General features: G+C 38.5%; 2 protein-coding genes across 4 annotated transcripts in view; both read right to left on the bottom strand.

Annotated features, from left to right (window-relative positions):
• Positions 1-19,493, bottom strand: part of LOC311096117 (uncharacterized protein) — a 147,190-nt gene that overhangs the window by 102,802 nt on the left and 24,895 nt on the right. The window lies entirely within an intron of this gene.
• LOC311096131 (uncharacterized protein) overlaps positions 5,702-19,493 on the bottom strand; it is a 35,822-nt gene continuing 22,030 nt past the window's right edge. The window contains exons 1-4 of one of the 3 annotated variants that reach the window (XM_084135117.1): positions 17,476-17,642; positions 10,065-10,144; positions 7,860-8,153; positions 5,702-7,376 (exon numbers count right to left, since the gene is read on the bottom strand). In XM_084135117.1, the coding sequence (XP_083991243.1) occupies positions 7,252-7,376; positions 7,860-8,153; positions 10,065-10,134 (489 nt within the window). In that variant the 5' untranslated portion in view covers positions 10,135-10,144; positions 17,476-17,642 and the 3' untranslated portion in view covers positions 5,702-7,251. Of the gene's footprint in view, positions 7,377-7,859; positions 8,154-10,064; positions 10,145-16,681; positions 16,717-17,475; positions 17,643-19,493 lie in introns of those variants that run through there. The other 2 variants (XM_084135119.1, XM_084135118.1) reach the window with 2 other exon arrangements.

Here is a 19,493-nt window from a genome sequence, read left to right as displayed (position 1 = left end):
GTGCTATCTGTCTGAAAGGTACAGTTACTTGAGTGTTCGCTGGATACTGAACTTCGAAGTCTTGGAGGTATGCTGGCTGACGAACTGAACGTCTAGGCCGTGCACCTTGGATCTGATATTCTATACTCTGGGGTTCTGACATCCTGGGTCCAGTGTAAACACTCTTATCCGGCTCGAAGGACCATGTGAAAAGGATTTCGTTCTATATGCGAACACGCACCCACCTGAACTAGTGCACATATAGAACGAAATCCTTTTCACAATCATCTTTCCCGGAGACATTATTCTATTGGTGGAAAAATCTTTGGTCATACCCATTTTTAAAGAATATCTTTGGTCACATGATTCTCTGTACCTGCAGTGTTGTAATGCCATCCATCATTTTTAATTAACGTTTTTAGTACCATCTTATCAGCTACCTATACACATCTTCTCTCTGAGCTTGTTAGGTACTCTTTCATCCTCACAGACCACTTGACCTAATTTAACCTGATGTATCCTGATTTAACCTGGGTTTTGACTGAGACACAGCAATACAGACTTTTACATGAGGCAAAGGAAAATCTCCAACATTAGCAATTGAAAAAAATTGTAATATGCCTCTGGTCATAAAGCTTATCAGATGGATGCAGAGGTTTTTTAGGTTGGGAATAATCTGCAATCTCTGACCCAGTTTGTTTGCTGGCTTCCATGGCTGCAATACACCATGTTTTACGGCAACTAACAACCTGGGGTGTCGAAATACTATTGGGTAAATTGGCAGTGGGTGGAATCACACAGACTAAAAAAAAAAACAGACATTCCGACACTGAACGCATATTCCAAAGTAGAATAGCTGGCGGTAACATTGATTTTCTGTGAAACATGTACTGTATGTGAACTTGGCATGTTTCCTAAATATCTGAAACATATTATGGTATTTTTATGCCTTAGTATAGTCAAAAAAAAAAAAAAAAAAAATCATATAGCACCTTTAATCTCAAAGCAGCGCATGTGCCAGGCAAAATCTTGTGGTGGCCTACACTCTGTCTCAAAAAAAAGTTCACAGGACAAGACATGTTATTTCAGGTTCATACAAGCCATCAAGATCACATCAGCAAAGCGTCTGAGTTTTGCCAAGTCAATAAGCCCGCATAAAAGAGAGATCTGGGTACATATTTTCCTAGCTGTCCATGGCAAAATCTCTGCAGACATCTGCCAACTAGATGGCAGGAAATGCCTGATAGTCGTGAAGTATTATTCTGATAATGTTAAGATTGCACATGTGCAAGCCATTACAAACCAGCAAGTAATTACACTTCTGAAAACATGTTTGTTCTATGGGGGAAAGCATTTGAACTTGAAAAACAATGCTACTCAGTTCACTACTGAGTTTGAGGAATTTAAAATGACATCAATTTCACTCACACTTTATCCACATTATCCACAGGCTAATATAAATTTTAAGGCCAGACAAGTAGTTTGTTGAGGGTTGGTTTGTAGGGAAGGACCTGCGCTGCGCACATATATTCAAACACGCATACCTATAGACTGAACTCGTAATATGCATTATGTAGCATCTGGACCAATCAGACACACAAATTATTCATTATATTTGATGAATAATCCAGCAAACTCACCTCCCAACAAAGGCCTATGAAACGTCCCCTAAAACTAACATCCCAAATGAAGCTAACACACTGGCAGAACTCGGTGTCCTGTTACAGGACACATTAAGACTGATAAGACCTTTTACGACCCCAAAAAGGAATTTGCAGAGGGCTGTGACGCTCACTTAATTCTTGCTGAGAAGGAGAAATAAACCCTGTTAATCCTATATAGTCTATATATAACCACTTGAGAAATGTATAAACATGTATCTACTTTTCCCATCTCATGATTTTCCTTTTATGTGATTTGGCCTATGTATTATTTTAAACTCTTTTGGGTTAATGCTTCAGACTTGCATATTATGGTTAACCAAAATCATATGTGTGTCATGTTTGGTCTCTATACACTCCAATCTTCGTCCCCCATTTGTTAATTTATATTACATTTTCCTAACTTTGTGACGCATTAGTATTGTAAGAATCTTGAAGATTTTTTTCTTAAACACCCAATGAAATTACATATTCAAATGGGTCGTAAAACTTTCCCTCCAAAGGGAAAACTTCTTATTGGCTCACACACCTCCGGGTGTGACATCTTCACGCTTTAAAAATCACGGATCATAAGATCAGCCCTCTTACTCTCTTGTCCTTTTCTGGAATCCTGATGTGAAGATGATGCTGAACAAGAATTTTCTAAGGACCCCCAAGCTTGTGCCAGGCTGCGGCCTTGTCTTTCCATTCACCAAAGATCCTCTGACTCCCACTGGTTCTCTCTCATCAAGACCACAGATCAACTGGAGCCTCAACAAATTGCATCAGGACAGATAAAGTCTTGTTCATGTCACACGTAAAGTTGTCCGTGTCTCAAGCTCATATCTGGAGTCCCTAATCATAGATCTTGACTACTTGCTCTTAGTAGTACTGTAAAGTAATAAAGACATTTTCCATGCCCCGGTACATTTCTTAGAATTAACACAGTGTTCACGGGACAAACAGGTTAATTGATTGTAATATTAATTTACAACATTAAGTTAATTATATTAACTGATCCAAATATTCATAATCAATTATAACCAGTTATTATGGTGTCGTGTTAGCGGCCCCTAAGTTAATAACTAATGATCGTTGCGATGGAAGTGAATCAATCAAAACTAACTTTAGCTGGAGAATAACTTTATTCTAGAGCTGCTGTAAAGCCAAAGCAATCTCTGTTACTTTAATTTCCTATTATCAATGTAAAGCCGCTTTGGAACAATCTACATTGTTAAAAGCGCTATATAAATGAAGATGACTTGTCTTGACTTGGCTAATGGTGCAACCAAAAGAAGTGTTGCTATTGAAAAGCGGATGCTTACCCTGCCGAAGGCTTACTCAGGCTAGTATTAGCTGGAATGGCTGGGATACCAGCTAAAACATGTTGAACATCAGCTTGGCCAGACTGGTAGACCAGCTTAAACCAGCTGAGACTGGTTTTAGCTGTTTTTTTTGTTTTTTTTCAGCAGGGAGACAGCCAGGTCATATCACTTATGAGCTTTCATTCTACACCAGTGAGTGCCACTGGATTGAGCCAAGCTCAACTTATAATCAGACACCATCAGTTCTGTTGCTGACAAAGATCCTACTATTCCAAATGACTATACGAACAAGTCAGAATGAAGTAAAAAACAAACAAACAGACGTACCAGTACTATGCCACTCAACACACAGTTTACCTGGCTTACATACAAGGCAATGCGTGAAAGTCAAGTTGGATGGAGAAAAGGGATAAAAAACATTGGCAACAATCGTTGGAGAAGCTCACAAACCCAGGTCATACATTGTACAAACAAACTCCCGTTGGAACCGGAGACATATCCTGAGAGTTTCCCCAGACTCCAGAAACACCTGGGCCCGTATTCATAAAGATTCTAAGAATCCTCTCAGAAAACTCTTAATTTAGCTTAAAAACTTTTACGTAGGAGTCTTAGCTTAAAAGCGATTCGGGACCGATCTGAGAGCAACTCTGAGTAAGGAAAAGACAAAAACTTTTATCTTAGTAAGGAGGCGGGGTTGACCCCGTTGCTATGACACAATCTTTTGAAGACTGTGATTGGTTGGTTGTCCAAGAAGGAAAAAAAAAAAGTGATTTTAAGTATAGGGTCTATTCTAAGCCTTCACTTTGAAATTACATGCGTAATTTTTCCTATTTGACCGTTCTCTCAGAGTCACACACACACACACACACACACACACACACACACACACACACACACACACACACACACACACACACACATTATAGGCCTATATGTGTGGTTTGAATGTTGGTTTTAATGTATCAAACATGGAATTTTCCCAGTTGCCAAATATCGTAATGTAGTGATTACTTTCATTTCTGGCGCTATGGCATTTCTGCGCTGTGCTGGAGATATTAGCGTGTCTCTAAAAAGATCTGTCACAAACATGATCCCTGCACGATCTAATCTATAGCGTCTTATTAACTCACTGTCATCCATTGTCTGCAACACATTTCTTCTCCCTCTTCATCTTTCTGCCATTTTCTCCTCTGCTAAAGAAACTCTTAAGCCTCTTAAAAGTCCTCGTCCGTGCTCCTAACAATTTTAACCTTAAAACCTCTTTTAAGGGTTAAGATGCTTCGTGAATTACTTTTTTCTTTACTAGGATTTTTTCTTTAATTTTAAGAGTAAACGCCCACATTTCTAAGAATTTTCTTAGAATTTTGTCACTAGGAGCTACTCTTTGCATTAAGATTCTTTATGAATACGGGCCCTGGTTTCTTGAGACTGATTTAACCACAAACTATATAAATAGGTCAAGTACCCCACTTCTCATCACACCACATACACATACACTCACCTTGCTAGTAGAGAAGTAAAACAGCCTGCAAAGCTTAAGGATTATGCTTTGGGGAAGGTATTAATAAGTTAATGAGTTTCGGTTTCATTATTTTGATGCTCTCTTTAACACATTCTGCTGACTATAAGTAACGTTGCACCGACCATGTCTAACTCTCATTAGAGTATTAGTAGACTGGTAGGGTTAGAATAAGTTGACATGCAGTTGCAAAGTTACTTATAGTAAGTAGAATGTTTGTTGGAGGATGTAGACTTGGAATTAAGCCTTTTCCCCGTTATTATTTGATTCACAGGACCGGACACCAGTTATCTTGCCAAGAAATCACCAGTACATCTTTATTCTTATATGTCAGGAGAGAAACTCTGAGAAGATGATGTTATGTTCATGCCAGGTCTATGCGTTTCCGTGTTTCTCTGCCGTAGTACAGTAAGATTGAGCTTAAATACACAACTGAGCGACTTTCGACTTCCTTGTAAGGTAGAAAAACATATTGTTTATAGATGGAACGTATATGCTAATGCTTACACATGATACAATCCACCTTCCACATTAAGAAACTATTTCTCGGTGTATATTAGTGGTATACAAATGGTACATTTGCATCAGTTGAAACATTCCTTTTCTTGCAAAGATCATACCAACTGTACACATTTGAAGTATCATCATCATTGGAAGTCTCTGCTAAGTAAACATTGCATTTTACACATACCTTTAAGCAGAATACATGATCATCCCAGCTACCCTCCTTGTGTCTAAAATATGTTCCTTAAACACGTGTCCATGCAGTCTCGTCCATTTTAAACTTCATAAGATAATACAACTGATGATGAATAGTAATAAAGAATAATAATACAAAAACATAATATTAAATAATGAAATTATATTCAAAGATTAAATTTTAGTCTTCAGAGGAGCATCACAATAAAGAGTTAGCAGATATTACTCTAATAAAAGTTAGTTCTGTTTATCGACATGTTATGCTTAAGATATTGGCTGTTGTAAACAGTTGATATTGTTCTATATCTGTTATTGATCATAGATTATGTACATAATGGTGATTAGATACATGATTATAGAAGCCTTTTCCTTTGTTTCAGAGAAATAAATATTTAGGAGGCAGTGGAACTTTAATGAGGGGGGATGTGAAAGGATATGTGTACACAGGAGATTGTGATTGACTGCAGGGTCCAGGGTTTCTGGGCAACAGGGATGTGCAATATACAAGAGACCGTCACAGAGACAACAGTGAGTTTGTTCTGCTCCATATTTTATGTACAGTTATGTACAGGGGGGTACAGTTCAACAGGAAAAAGCAATAAATCCCCAATGCAAGGTTTCTTTTCATTTACTTTTTTATCAGACAGTAGTACAAAATACAGTGCAAGCTCCTTTAATGTTTCAAACACTATAAGCAGTAAACAGAATGCACTCTTGCAAAAGAGTATTTGGTATTTGGTCACAATCAGCTGAAAAACTGAAAAGCATCTCTTTTGTTATAAAAGTACAACATTTATTGAAAAATGTTACATAAAACATGTTTTCTTTACGTGTGAGAGTTCATTATGCGTGTGAAAATGATGGAAGCGCTGAAATGATGCACTGAAAATGATGGAAGCACAAAGTTCATTATTATGTTTTTGAAGAAATCACGGAAAATTATTTCTTCCCATGAAGGAGAAAAAGTGGCATCCACTTCTGAGCCTGCTTCACTTTTCCACAAGCGGCACCTGGCACTTCTCATTTCCAGGACACGCATATTTCATAACTGGACAGTAGTGAGACTTACGACACAAATCGGCACAATGCCAAATGATTTAGTCTCATTATAACAGCAGAAACCACTTAAAAAACTCTGTCATGGCATAAATTATGGTCATACAGTTAAGAGTAAGACACCATCAAAATAGTCTATTTTTATTTATGTACACTCACAATAAAAACAAAGCATTGTGCTTTTGTAAAATAAAGAAGACAAACAGGATGACGCTTTCTGGCATCCCAGTTTCCTTTCCGTGAATTTAGTGGAACGCGTCACAAAAATGTATCTAAACTCAGCTTATATAGGCTACTTGCAAACTCTTGCATGAAATATGAACTCTTGGCCCTGTCCCGAATGACACCCTAAACACTCACGGTCTCCTTCCTACGAGTCCCCACTTTCGTGACGTAATTCAGCTGTGACTTGCTTTGCATCGAGGGTGCATATCGACTGCAAAGGCAAGCAAGCACCTTCTGAAACCTAAAATGACAAATGGGACACCCTGTGGTCTTGTGGACTTAACGGGCACACGGCAGCCAAGTCCAACAGACCGTAAGTCAGTCATTTGGGAAAGGGCCCTTGTTTTGGATTGGTGCATATATTGTCTCTTCTTCTGTTCTTTTCCTGTTGTAGCAGCTACACCCCTACTATATATACAGTGTATATATATATATATACACACCACACACACTAACACACTGATCAAAGAGATCAATAATAAACCATTATTTCACAGAAATCTATATAAAACAGAAACAGTTTTGAAACCTACAACCAGAGTTATATAGTTCAGTAGTTTGAGGTAAAACCGATAGTACTGTATAGATATAGTTTATGGAGTTCCTATAAAGTTTGTGTCTTTCATGATCTTCACATTTAAAGTCAAACAAAACTCAATGTTTTCGTAGTGCTGAGTCAGTGACATTAGAAAGATTCTGGATTTTGCTCTTGGAAATTGCTGTTGTTATCATCATGTTCATGGCACAGAAACATCCTCTGGAATCTACAAGGTTTGCTATAGGTTTGGTTTCTTTTTGTAAATGATTGTCATATGATGATGATGATGATGATGAAGATGAAACAGCCTGTAACTGCAGCGATGACAGCGCTCTTAGATCCAAAACCACTGTCTGATCCAGGACTCGCCACTGTTGTTGGTATATCTCGCTGTGCTTTTAGATATGAAAAGGTGCAATTAAAATAATTGTTTTTAAATCATAAAGTTAACTTCAGCCTATCAAACATTAGACAGTCAGATTCTCCACACAAACTTCACAAAACATTTCTGCTGCTGAGAATCTGAACAAACTGATTTCTTGACAGACAGACCAGATCTAAACATCTCTAAAATCAAATATCTAGAGAGATGCATCTGTTTGGAGACCGTGATCATACATCAGTTTCCACCTTAAACTCTAAAAAAATTAATTAACAGGTGATTTTTTAAATTTTAAATATTCTGACAAGAAACTAAACATCAGTTTTCTGTGTTCCATAAGTAACTCAATAATCAAATGTTATATATTTCTTAGCAGGAGCTTCAGTGATTGCAGGTGTACTGGGCTCTGTTAACAGATTTTAAACCACTGTTAGTAGATTGAAAATACATTTGCAAACATTTATTGAATTATAAACAACAGTATTATATACTATACCTGTTATGTTCACAGTGAATTCAGCTGATCCCCGTCCATGATTTGTTTGGATAAAGAAACTGAATTTTCCCGTCATTACTGTAGTTGGACTGAAGCTGCATGTGAAGCTGTTTCTCTGTTCACAGGAGTCAGGAGGAAAGTCTTCTCTACAGATTTCGGAGTCATTATATTTCTCAGGGTATTGAAACTTATACAAAATGCAGCATTCAGAGTTATTCAGAGAGACGCTGCAGGTGAGAGTTACTTCTTCACCCACAGTTCCAGTCACATTCTCACAGCTTACACTGATGTCATCTGAAAAATAACAGAGTATATCATATAATACAGCAACTGAACAATAATAATGAAGATCTGGTTTTTATTACATCTCAGTAAACTTTTAACATATCAGGGCTGCGTTTCCCGATAACGTTGTCTCTTAGCGCGCTACAAAGACTCTTAAGGTATAACTTAACTAAAGATATACCATTGCTAGGCGTGTTCCCCGAACCATCCCTTAGGAAGCTGCTTAAGATATACCTACTTACATGCGACGTTACCTGGTGCTGTCCGTGGTGATGCTGCTGAATTGGTTGATATCGATGGCTCGAGAATCAGTTATTCTCTCGTGCAGGGGCTGCTTCACTGCGTTATGTGAGAAAGCAGTGTTCTTTATAAAAGAAGCACTTCAGAAATAGCTGAAATTGCATTTATTAGGACTCTAACTATACTCTAACTATTTAACTTCCAAACTATAATAGCCTAGCCTATATATTTTTGTATTATATATTGCCTGCCACAATAACCATTTCAAATCTTTACGTGTTTTCTTCTCTTTCCCATTTTTGTTCACTGAGGTGGAGCTGCGATGAAATATTGTTCTTGTGAATACTTTCCAGCATTTCAATAATAAAAGTGTACATCTTACGTAATACGTACGGTGCTCGGCAGTGATCAAAAAGGATTTAAACAGCGAATTTTGAAACTTTTCTTGTAAACTCAGAGATGTTGATTCAGACGGCAATTAAATTAGCCTATCACACGACCTATTTGTCAAAAAACAGTAGGTAATTTGGCCAGGGATTTTTACGTGGGTTGGGTGAGAAAAAACACTGACATTATGGATTCATACGGCAATAAAATCACCGACTTACCCCTGTAAATGTTTAAAATACCGTACGAGCCCATGAGAAACAATTAGCGTCCGAATAGGACTTAACTGACAGTTTGCTTTCACTGGCCTTTGAAAGCGCTTCGCGGACGCGCCATAGAACAACTATTCTCTGTATCGCTGCCATAGTTTGAGCAAACTCCCCACCACAATCATTCCCTTTAAATAGATTATTAAGCCTTTAATGGATTGCCAGCTGATGTACCTTTGGATAATATAATTAAAAATCTAACAACAATTAGTGTAATGACAATTTTCTTCTTTGCATGAAAACACTTGAATTAGCCAAACTGAACACTGTCTGGGTGTATTAAAACTTCAGAATTATATTCATATACAGTGATAAAGCTAAGAGTGGTCCAGACCAACCTTCCGAACGTATGACTTACAGAAGTTACTTAACTAAGAACGTTTCGGGAAACACGTATTAACGATAAGATACAGCATAAGGTGTAATTTAAGAATGATGTAGCGTTAAGAAGGTTTCGGGAAACCCAGCACAGACTTCTTGTGTTTGTGTCTATATCAGTCATATAATGAACATTTATCTATGAACCTATTCATAAATAAAACCACTGCATTATGTGTTTTTGTACATTAGATTTTTAATAAGATTTAATCTCTAGTAATGGCAGGTTCACATTGTATTATGTATTATGAATTATATCTTACAGTATATATTTAATAGTAATATATACACTACAGTCTCTGCTTGCATCCTCCTGACTGTTTCTTTTAATCATGTGCATCAGAGTCAGTTGAGAAACACAAGATCATGTAGTCTTGACTGTGTGAACACATTATTTCATGTAAAAGAGTGTGTGTGTAAACACCTAAAATGCACTGCTCCCTGACTCTAATGGATTTCCCTCTATTGTGTTTATCATTCAAAAGGAAATTGTCCAAACACTTGGACGGAACTGGATAAATTTCAAAAGGTTTAAAGAGCCACTTGTGCTTTAATCAAATTTGACCTTTTTTTCCCACTATCTTTATATTTATTCCCTCCTCAAAATTATCACACACTCTTTCTAGGGGAAAGTTTATTCTCTTACCATCAGCTTGACAGACAGCAGTAAAAGTCCAAACCAGAATGAACAGTTGCACTGCATTTACAGCATTCATGCTTTTGATTCTGCAATAGAAAAAATAAATGACATAAATTTGCATCAAGAGTGAAACTTAAACAGTTTCAGTTTCATTAGGAATAGATAAACCAACAACAATAATTCTGGCATCATCTTAGCTGATGCTAATGCTGAACTAGGCCGTTGTAAATAACATATTGTTTGTTAATTTCATGGGTGTTGTGCTTCAATGCAAAAGTGTTTTATATTTGATCTCTAGCAATCATATGTGCAATACTAGACCTGTTTAATATTTAGTTTTGCTGTTATAACGTGCATTAGCTCGTCAAGGTTAATTATAGGAGTTGTCACGTGTTTGGAACGATGTTGCGCTGTATATAGGATATTATCTTTATGCTTAGTTGTTTATATTGATGTAATTTATGTATATTTCATCTGTGTTTGGTGCATTTCAATGGTCAAAGTCTGTGGTTGAGGTATTCTGAAGTTGTAAAAAACGTAATGCGTGTGCGTGTAACAAGTCCAGACAGAGCACCGCTGAAAAACTATGTGAAGCAGAAACTGTTTACAGTTTAATTGAATGCATGACATAGCAGTAGTTTTTCTTTCATTATTAATTTAATTTCTGTATTTTGTTCATATCCATCATGTATATGTTTTAAAACACAAAATGTTATTATCATGCATGTTAATTTCTCACAAGAAATTTGATATTTCCAGTGCCAATTATATATTTCCAGGGAAGGGAAAATTCTCGCAAGAACTTTATATTTTGTGCCGTGGGGGAGGGGAAAACATAATATAGGGGAGGAGCAAATGTATGAAAGCTTCCACAGAAGCCTATAAACCATTTCTCTTTGTGCTCTGTGAGCTCTCTCTCTCTTTATGCTCTTTCTCAATTGAAAATTACCTCTAAGCAAAGGTTTTCTGTCAATTAGATTTTGTCATAGTTCTTTGAAAGTGACAGTGACAGAGGAGAATGCGTCTGAAATAGATGATAATGTCGAGGAGGACCCTTATTATGATAACTCATATGAGCCATGAGCATATCTCCTCAGGTGAGCATGAGACTCCTAGTGTTGACCCTCATGTTGTCTAGCAGATTAATTACCCTCCAAAAATGGAACGTTATTATGATCCCACTTCCCACTTGAAGCTGTGGCCAAATGTGAAAGTTTTGCTGCTTCAGTTGTTATGATGTTGATTAACATTTTTCTAGATTATTGTGCAGAGTGATCAGAGGCATTTTACATAATTTCAAAAAGCTTTATCACAAAACCCCAAATTTCACTGTTTTTGTCATTGGCACCAAATGACCAGCTAACATCATTTTACTAATCATATCATCAGCACATGATTGCTATAAAAGGAAGGAAGAAGTGCTTCTAATCAGTTTGTTCTTCTGTTAGCAATGGTTTCCTCCAAAGAAAGATGGAGGATCATCTTTGCATCAAAATGGCCTCACATGTAATGCAAAGAATTTTGCACCTGAAAGAACCATTTACCAGATCATCAAGAGCTTCAAGAATAGAGGTTCGGCTGCAGTGAAGAAGGCTTTAGGATGTCCCAGAGTGTCCAGCAAGTACCAGGAACTTCTCCTCCTGAGGAATCAGCAAGGGAATTGTGTGACCACCAGTGCAGAACTGCTCAATATTGGCAGCAGGAGGGTGTGAGAGCATCTGCACACACAGCGAGGCCAAGACTTTTGGACAACGACCTGGTGTCAAGAAGGGCAGCAAAGAAGCCACTTCTCTCCAATAAAAACATCAAAGATTGACTGAAATTCTGCAGAAAGTACAAGAATTGGACAGCAGAAGACAGCAAAGTTATTGTATCTGATGAAGCATCCTTCTGACTGTTTGGAACATCTGGAAAATCGATTGTCCAGAGAAGAAAAGGTTTACACTTGCCTACATTTTCTGTTTTTATAGAAAAAACACATCCACTTATACACCCTAATTAAGGACAACTACTTTATTATCGGAGTTGATGTGGTGGCGAATAAACGGGTTATTCCCAAATATCGGACATCTACTGACCAGTCTTTTACCAGACACTGGCAATTTAAATAAATGTGATTGTGCGATCAACAGCCAACTCATTTCTTCAATTACAATAAAGCACAGAGAACACAAAGAAAAAGATCCATTCATGATAATATTGTTGCTGAATCTACAGAGCCACGACAGAAATTGAACATAATGAAATAAAATGAATTATATTGCATTGTCTTCACTGGCTGAACGCAAAAAGAAATCCAAATATAACTCAATGGAACCCATTACGGCTACCCATGAGCATTAATACGTAGAGGCAGGAAGAAGTACTTTAGAAACAAGCCTTTATTAATCATTATTGCAGAGATGGGGTTTGGGGCTGGGTCCGTGGGACTGTTTTTGGGGATTCACTTTTTATTTTGCCTACCTTTTGTCTTCTGCATTCTCCTTACCATTGTCTCCTGTTCTTCCCTCGACTCGTCCCACAGAAACAGTCCCATGGACCCAGCCCCAAACCCATCTCTTAAAAATGAATAAAGGCTGGTTTCTAAAGTACTTCTTCCTGCCTCTATGTATTAATGCTCATGGGTAGCCGTAATGGGTTCCATTCAGACCTTAACATTAAGTATTTTACTGTTATGTGTCAACAAGATTCAACAAGACATTTTTCGCCTGGCTAGACCCAATGTTTAGACCTGTTGTGGTATTTATGCAATTAGCACATACGTAATTAGATTATGCACCGTTTGTCCATGTTAACAAACAATTTCAAAAAACTTGTAATACATTTTTTGTTTGTCTTGGTGTAAGTAATCAACTCACTGATTTTCATGGTGATATCTAAAGGGTAAAATTTGTACCCTATTCAAGTAAGAAAAAGAATGAATAGGTATAGGCTATATTTGGGTCTTTTTCCAAACTTTCCCCTAATGGGATTCTTCTGGACTGTTTTTTCCTTACTCAGGACATATTGAGGATACAAAATCAGTTGAGTTTGCTTCTGTTGCAATTTGTTCAACCTTTTTTCATAAAATTACTGGACTATTATTCCATTGCAACTTTAAACAGGTCTAAGGAGTTTGTTGTTTTCATGTAGCCTTGGCAACTAGCCGGCCTGAAAGAACGCACATGAAATGAAACTTGTTGAACTCACCTCAACATGTCTTTTACAATCATTTAACCCGCCATGGGCAATGCTGAAGTCACTGTTACAAACTGTACAGCGTGCAAGACTGTCATTGTGTTTTACTCTTATAAGACAGGGGTACACTTTCGTGTAGTCTGGAGTAAAATGTGTCTTATACAGGGTTCCCACTCTTTTCTTGAAATGATTTTCCAGGACTTTTCCAGGACATTTTCAAGACTTTTTCAGCTGCTACAGTGCGAGTCAAGTTATCACAACTATGGCTGGGCGATATACCGATATTATCATATCGAGATATATTTTGAAACAGAGTGAAACAATGTAATATTGTACCTATACCGTTATATCTGTATTATAGTTGTGCAAAGATTGTTGTCTTTCACAATGCCACCTGCTTTCCTCTACTTGCAATGCCACACTACTAAAACAGAAGTTATTCTCTACTTTAGTTCATACACTGCTATTTTACTTGCTGGTATCAGTTTAAAAGTCCAAACTCTCACAGTCAAGCTGTATTCGCAATCAGTCACTAACGTTAGAAAATATTAACTATTATCGGACTTCTAAATTAATTGCATTTGCTCGCACCAAGGCACATTACGCATCTGGTATACATAATGGCATAAACTGATGAGTTATGTGTTTTTGACTCTAAATTATTTTGATTTATCAAATCTTTGTAACCGTTTTTGTCAATTATATTGCTGAAATGGATAGACCTTTTGTAAAGCTAAATGTGTTTAAATGCTAAATCCATTTAGCCTACTGGTGTTGTGTATGAAATGGATCTGAAGTAAAATATTCTGACAAACTAGGGTAAAATACCGGTATATATCATATATCCCAGGCTTTGGAGAATTGCTATTTTCTACAGTTGTACCTTATATTTTGTACATTTAACCAGATTGCTTAAATGTTTATTCATCTCAATCTTTCTCTCTTGTACTTTCTCCACAAAATATTTTATGTTCAATAAATCACCAAAACAAAATTTACGTTTAAACAACTGTGTTCAAATGAACATGCAAGTCTTCAGTTCTCACTGCCTCTTCTCTGCGGTCTGTGTATCTAGCTAAAAACAGCATGAAAAGTTGGGGCTCTGTGCACATACACAGTATTTTGATAGAGCTGAATTCATGACGTTTTTCTCATTCACATGTTTTTTGTTTCTGCTGTTGGACAATAGAACAAGTATGAAATACTGAGTGGAACGTGGCCCGGTAAGACTACCTGTTACCCGTCGCTATCTCGAAGCTGTCATCGTGCTCGCTACGGCTCCACTAAAACCAAAAATATATTTCACGCAAAGGTATGAGTGACGACACGCCCACAGCTCTCCACTGCTCCTCTGTCACTCAACAGAAAGAGGGAGAAAAACCTCTCACTCGATATACTGCGATACAGCAACACTCTTTAACAGAAAGTCGCTAGCTTTTGGCAGACTTTTGCAACTCCATTACTTTAAACGCAGTAATTTCCCCATTCACTGGCTAGAAATTGGTTATAAAAAACAAACAATAAAACCTATATTTTTGATTACAATACTTTTAATAAAGAAAATATAGACATTTTGTACTGTACTGGCCACAATCTTTAAATGTTTTTTGCCCTCAACATGGCGTCGACAGTCTGCAAAACAAACACACACACGCACACGCATGTGTGTGAGCGGACCTGCCAGCTTTTGGTAAATGTGAACCGTTACGCGTAAGGTTACTTTCACTGTGGAAACATTCGAGCCGAAGTCTGAAAAAAGAAAAATAAAGTTTTGGGAGGTGTTTTTTCTTAGCAAATCTATCAATCATGTTCAGCAGCAGACCTGCTGAACAAGTGTGTGTGTGTGTGCGCGCACACACACACATACACACACAGTTTACCTTTTTAAGCCCAGCTGCAGCAAATGGGGAACGGGGTACAGAGAGTGAGGCAGAGCAGTGCCATTGAGTAGAGCGGTGCTGAGAAAGAGGGCAGGAGGAGAGGGACGGGAATGTTACGTTGTAGGTTCGGTAGACTCGTTATTCTCCGCTTTTCTACAATGATTAGCTGAAACTGCTTCACCACGCTGCTGCATCGTGTTGTCAGACAGGAGTACCGCACGTGCACATTTGCCACAGAACTCACATGTCCGTAGTTTAGAGGGGCAAGTTTTACCAGCGTACTGAGATGTCAAATTGCATACTTGCTACGCAAAATGTGTATATATTGGCAGGTTTGTGTCACGTGGGCCGCTGTGCTGGCTACATGCAGAAATGAAAGCAGACCAGCGCTCCAGCCCAATATTACCCGTTGAAGGCAGCAGAAAACAGACATTCATGCGTAAAATGTTTAACCCGTTTGCGTTCATCCACAAGGAGGGAAAATTATTTTCCAGGACAACCCAAACGTTTCCAGGACATATTACTTTTTTTCCCATTTTCCATGTGTTTTCCAGGACTGGAAAATTGGTCTTTCATTTTCCAGGTTTTCCAGGACGCGTGGGAACCCTGTTATACTTTCATTTTATGTGGCACTCTCCCTCTGCAATGGCGCTCCTGTTTCTAGATACACTGAACTGATTAATTCGGTTCGGGAGAAGAGATAAAAGCCCACCCACACTTACAATTAATTTGTTTATTTACCGAAACAGGCCAGTTAGGATGCTCTCTATCTTACATGCGCTCTCTATCATGATGCACACACGCACTCTAGCACACACACGCAGGGTCTCTCGCTCCCTCTCCGCCGTGCGCGCGCTACACGGTTTGGAACACAGTCTCTGTCTCGCATGCGCGCTCTTGCTCGCTCGCAAGAGCAAGGTTTATTTCTCCATTCTGTCACCTGTTGGAGTTTTGGTTCCTTCCCACTGTTGCCTTTGTTTGCTTTTGGCTTTGCTTAGTTGGGGACATTTAATATTCAATGATATTATTGATCTGCCTTACTTAGGGTGGACGATGATGCAATTTTCTTCTAGAAACAAACTTTGTTGTATTATTTTCACGTTATCAATGTGAAGCTGCTTTGCCTTTGATACAATCTGTATTGTAAAAAGCGCTATGTAAATAAAAGTGACTTGACTTGACTTGACTTGCCCAGATGCACACAGAAGCTGCTGCACACCAAGAGCTGCAGGTAGAGAGAGAGATAGAGAGAGAAAAAAAAACAAGATACTGCAAGCCTTACAGTGTTGTGATAATTACTTTTAAGGCACTCTACGTTTTTTAATTAAATAATAATGTAATAAAGTATGAATAGTTTTTAGTCAAATAACATAAAAAGACCAGACCCCTCGACGCCCGTGAAACTTTTCTCCCTTAAACAGCAAGATAACGTTACTTCTACAGGATACACACAGCAATATTTAACAACATCTCTGCATGCTCTCTTCACGTCGGTCTTGTAAAATAATAACATTAATAAGTAAACAAACATCAAAATCTCTTCGCTGAGAATGAAACACCACTTACTAGCAGCCGCAGAGTTGAAGATCTTCTGGTAGTGCGCGCGGCCGCGCTAAATTAAAAAATGCGCGTGCGGCGTGCGTCTCGGTGAAAGGTCATCATGTGGGTCATTTTATTTACGGCTAAATTATTATTAATTAATTTTACTAATAGTTAGATTGGGGATGCATCCACAAAAGTGCCTTTAATTACAAAAAAAGGAGAGGACATTTTACCTTGACAAAAGAGCACTTTGGGCACCAAGGGGCAAAGGGACAGGTGCTCAAGCACCCAGCCCAACCATTTCAAATTTCAATAAGGTAGCCTACTTCATTTTTAATATTACAGTTAATATTTATCTATTAATCTATTAGTCTGCCTTTATATTGCTTTAGCGCGTTACTTAGGCTACTATTCTAACATATCAAATTCCTGTCCCGTGCAGAGTGAATCCAGCATTAATCTGTCACTTCCAAAACGTTGCAGCTGTAACTGTCTGTCGGTCCTCAGCATTAAAACAGACTGAAAGCCTAGACCGCTCTCTTTACAATCAATAACGTGCTCGCTTTGTCAGTTCACACAAAGTTCCGTTATCATCAATGAAGTTGCCAGCAATGAACAATAAATATCTTACTCACATCTTGTCTACACTTTGTTTGTTAACGAGAAGTTAGCGATCCTGCATTCCTAAGAATTGAATAGTGGCCTATACAAACACAATTTTTTCTCACCTCTTTTCAGCGTCAGTTCATTCACTCTGACTACAGTCTGACTCTCTCTATAGCTAAACATCTACAATGACATTAAATATTTTTACTTACGTAGTTATGAACGTACAGCAATACCACACAAGGAAAAAGACTTTTAGAAAATAAACAATGCAGGAAAACTCCGTGGTTCTGGACGCTGCCGAATTAAACTTTTTGCGTATGCATCAGGTATGATCAAGTTCGACTCACGCATGCGTGAGGCTGGGGATTTTGTACAATAAGACTGGGTGCTTCTCATTTCTTATTTGTGCATCCACGTTTACTTTCCTCGCTTCTCAGCTCCTCCCCCTGTAGGATACGAGGGAAGGCTGCAAGGAAAGAAAAGGAGGACAGAGGAATCGAATGAAAAGGCTTGTTTCAGGATGTGCCTTTCAGGTGAGAGTAGGCGGCTGCAGTGAGAGGAGGAGTGAAAAAAGTGCAGGCAAGCCGGACAGTTCTCTCTTCTCGCAGTGGATCTGACACCTGTGAGATCAAAGATGGATATCGCGGGATTCACGCTCGTGCACAGTGTTGCTAATAAACTGGATGTAATTTAAGTTCTGTTGCTTTTATATGAAAATATGAACAAGACACCCAAAGTAGGCCTACTTATTTAATTCCATTCCAAATACATGTTTATCAATAATTTTTTCTTTAATACAGACATATGTGTTTTTTGTTGTTGTTTAAAAATAAAAATTACATTGCATAACCCATAGAGATCGCACTGTCAGATAGTTTGGGAATATTCACACATAACGTATACACATAAAACATGATATCAGAGTTTTAAAATCAAACATTTTAAAAGAGAACAATACATCACGGTTGTTTAAACCAATGAGCATTAAGCTGTGTCGTCAAGCAAGTCGTTTCCCATCGTGCTTTTGATCAGCGCAATCAGTGGAGAGCAACTGCGCTTGACTGCAGAATCCGACACGTCCGCCTTGCTCTCGCGAAAGATTTTTGACATACGTCAGACTCAGCATGACATCAGAGCATGGCGGACCGCACTCGGGCTGCGTTCCAGTCCAAAATTGTCATGCCCTTCACTCGCTAACTTCCCTCCGTCTCGTTCACTCGGATGTACGTCATTGCTTACAATGCACGAGTGCCCACTACTGGCGGAAACTGCGGCGGGCTGAACTGGAACGTCCTAAGCCCTTGATCACTTGGAATCAGCTAAAAGTTGATTTACATTTTTTCCCTTTAAGAATTTGTTTAATGTAGCATCCAAATGTATATAGGTGTGTGTGGGTTGTTTTAAATTAAAAATATATATAATTAATATATCATAGAGTTGTTTGTTGTGGTGGTGATTAGACGAGATTTGTGGTGACGTCACAATCGTACTGCATTGTGGGACATTTAGGTGCCTGAAGTGTACATATGAAGTAGACTCGCGTATGAAGTAGATCAAAATCGAGGGAACGAGGGTCTGTCCATCTAAACTTCCCTCGTCCACTTCACGAAGTGGAACGCACTTCAAAATGGCGGCGGGGATTCCCTCGAGGGGAAGTGCTTAGGGAAGTTCGCAAGTGCGTGTCTAAAAGTGGACTGGAACGCAGCACAGGACACATTTCTAACCGGCATGCATCTCGCGCTGATCACCGGTGATCGGTTCTGCGCAGATTTTGCTCATCTCAAACAAGCCTGAAGCTTTTTTTTATACATTGGAATACTTGATCACTCGAGCATCACTTCACCGCGTCATCAGCAGCGCTCAAAGGATCTGTCCTTATTTTGTTGAAGTTTGTTTATTTAAGACTTACTTACTTATGCCTGCTACCCCTCCTGGGGCATAGGCCGCCGACAAGAGCTCTCCAATTTATTTAAGAAATTCATTATAAAAATTAGTGTGACCAACGTGAAGGGGGAGGAGAATTTATACGTGCGTCACGTTTAGTCAATAATCACGTTTAGTCAATGCTCTTCCGCATAGGATACACCTGTGTATCCTCGCTCATCACCCCTCAGGAAGCTCCTCACTCCTCGATCCTCGACTCCTCTAGCGGTGCAATTAGAGAATTGAGATGTCCTTCAAGATGACTGTGCTCGATCGGTTTCCAGGTCATAGGATGCAGGACGGA

The sequence above is a fragment of the Abramis brama genome (assembly GCF_963993115.1).
Source record: "Abramis brama genome assembly, chromosome: 14".
Lineage (NCBI taxonomy): Eukaryota > Metazoa > Chordata > Actinopteri > Cypriniformes > Leuciscidae > Abramis > Abramis brama.
The sequence above is the reverse complement of the archived record's forward strand: the minus strand, read 5'-3'. Positions and strand labels throughout refer to the sequence as shown.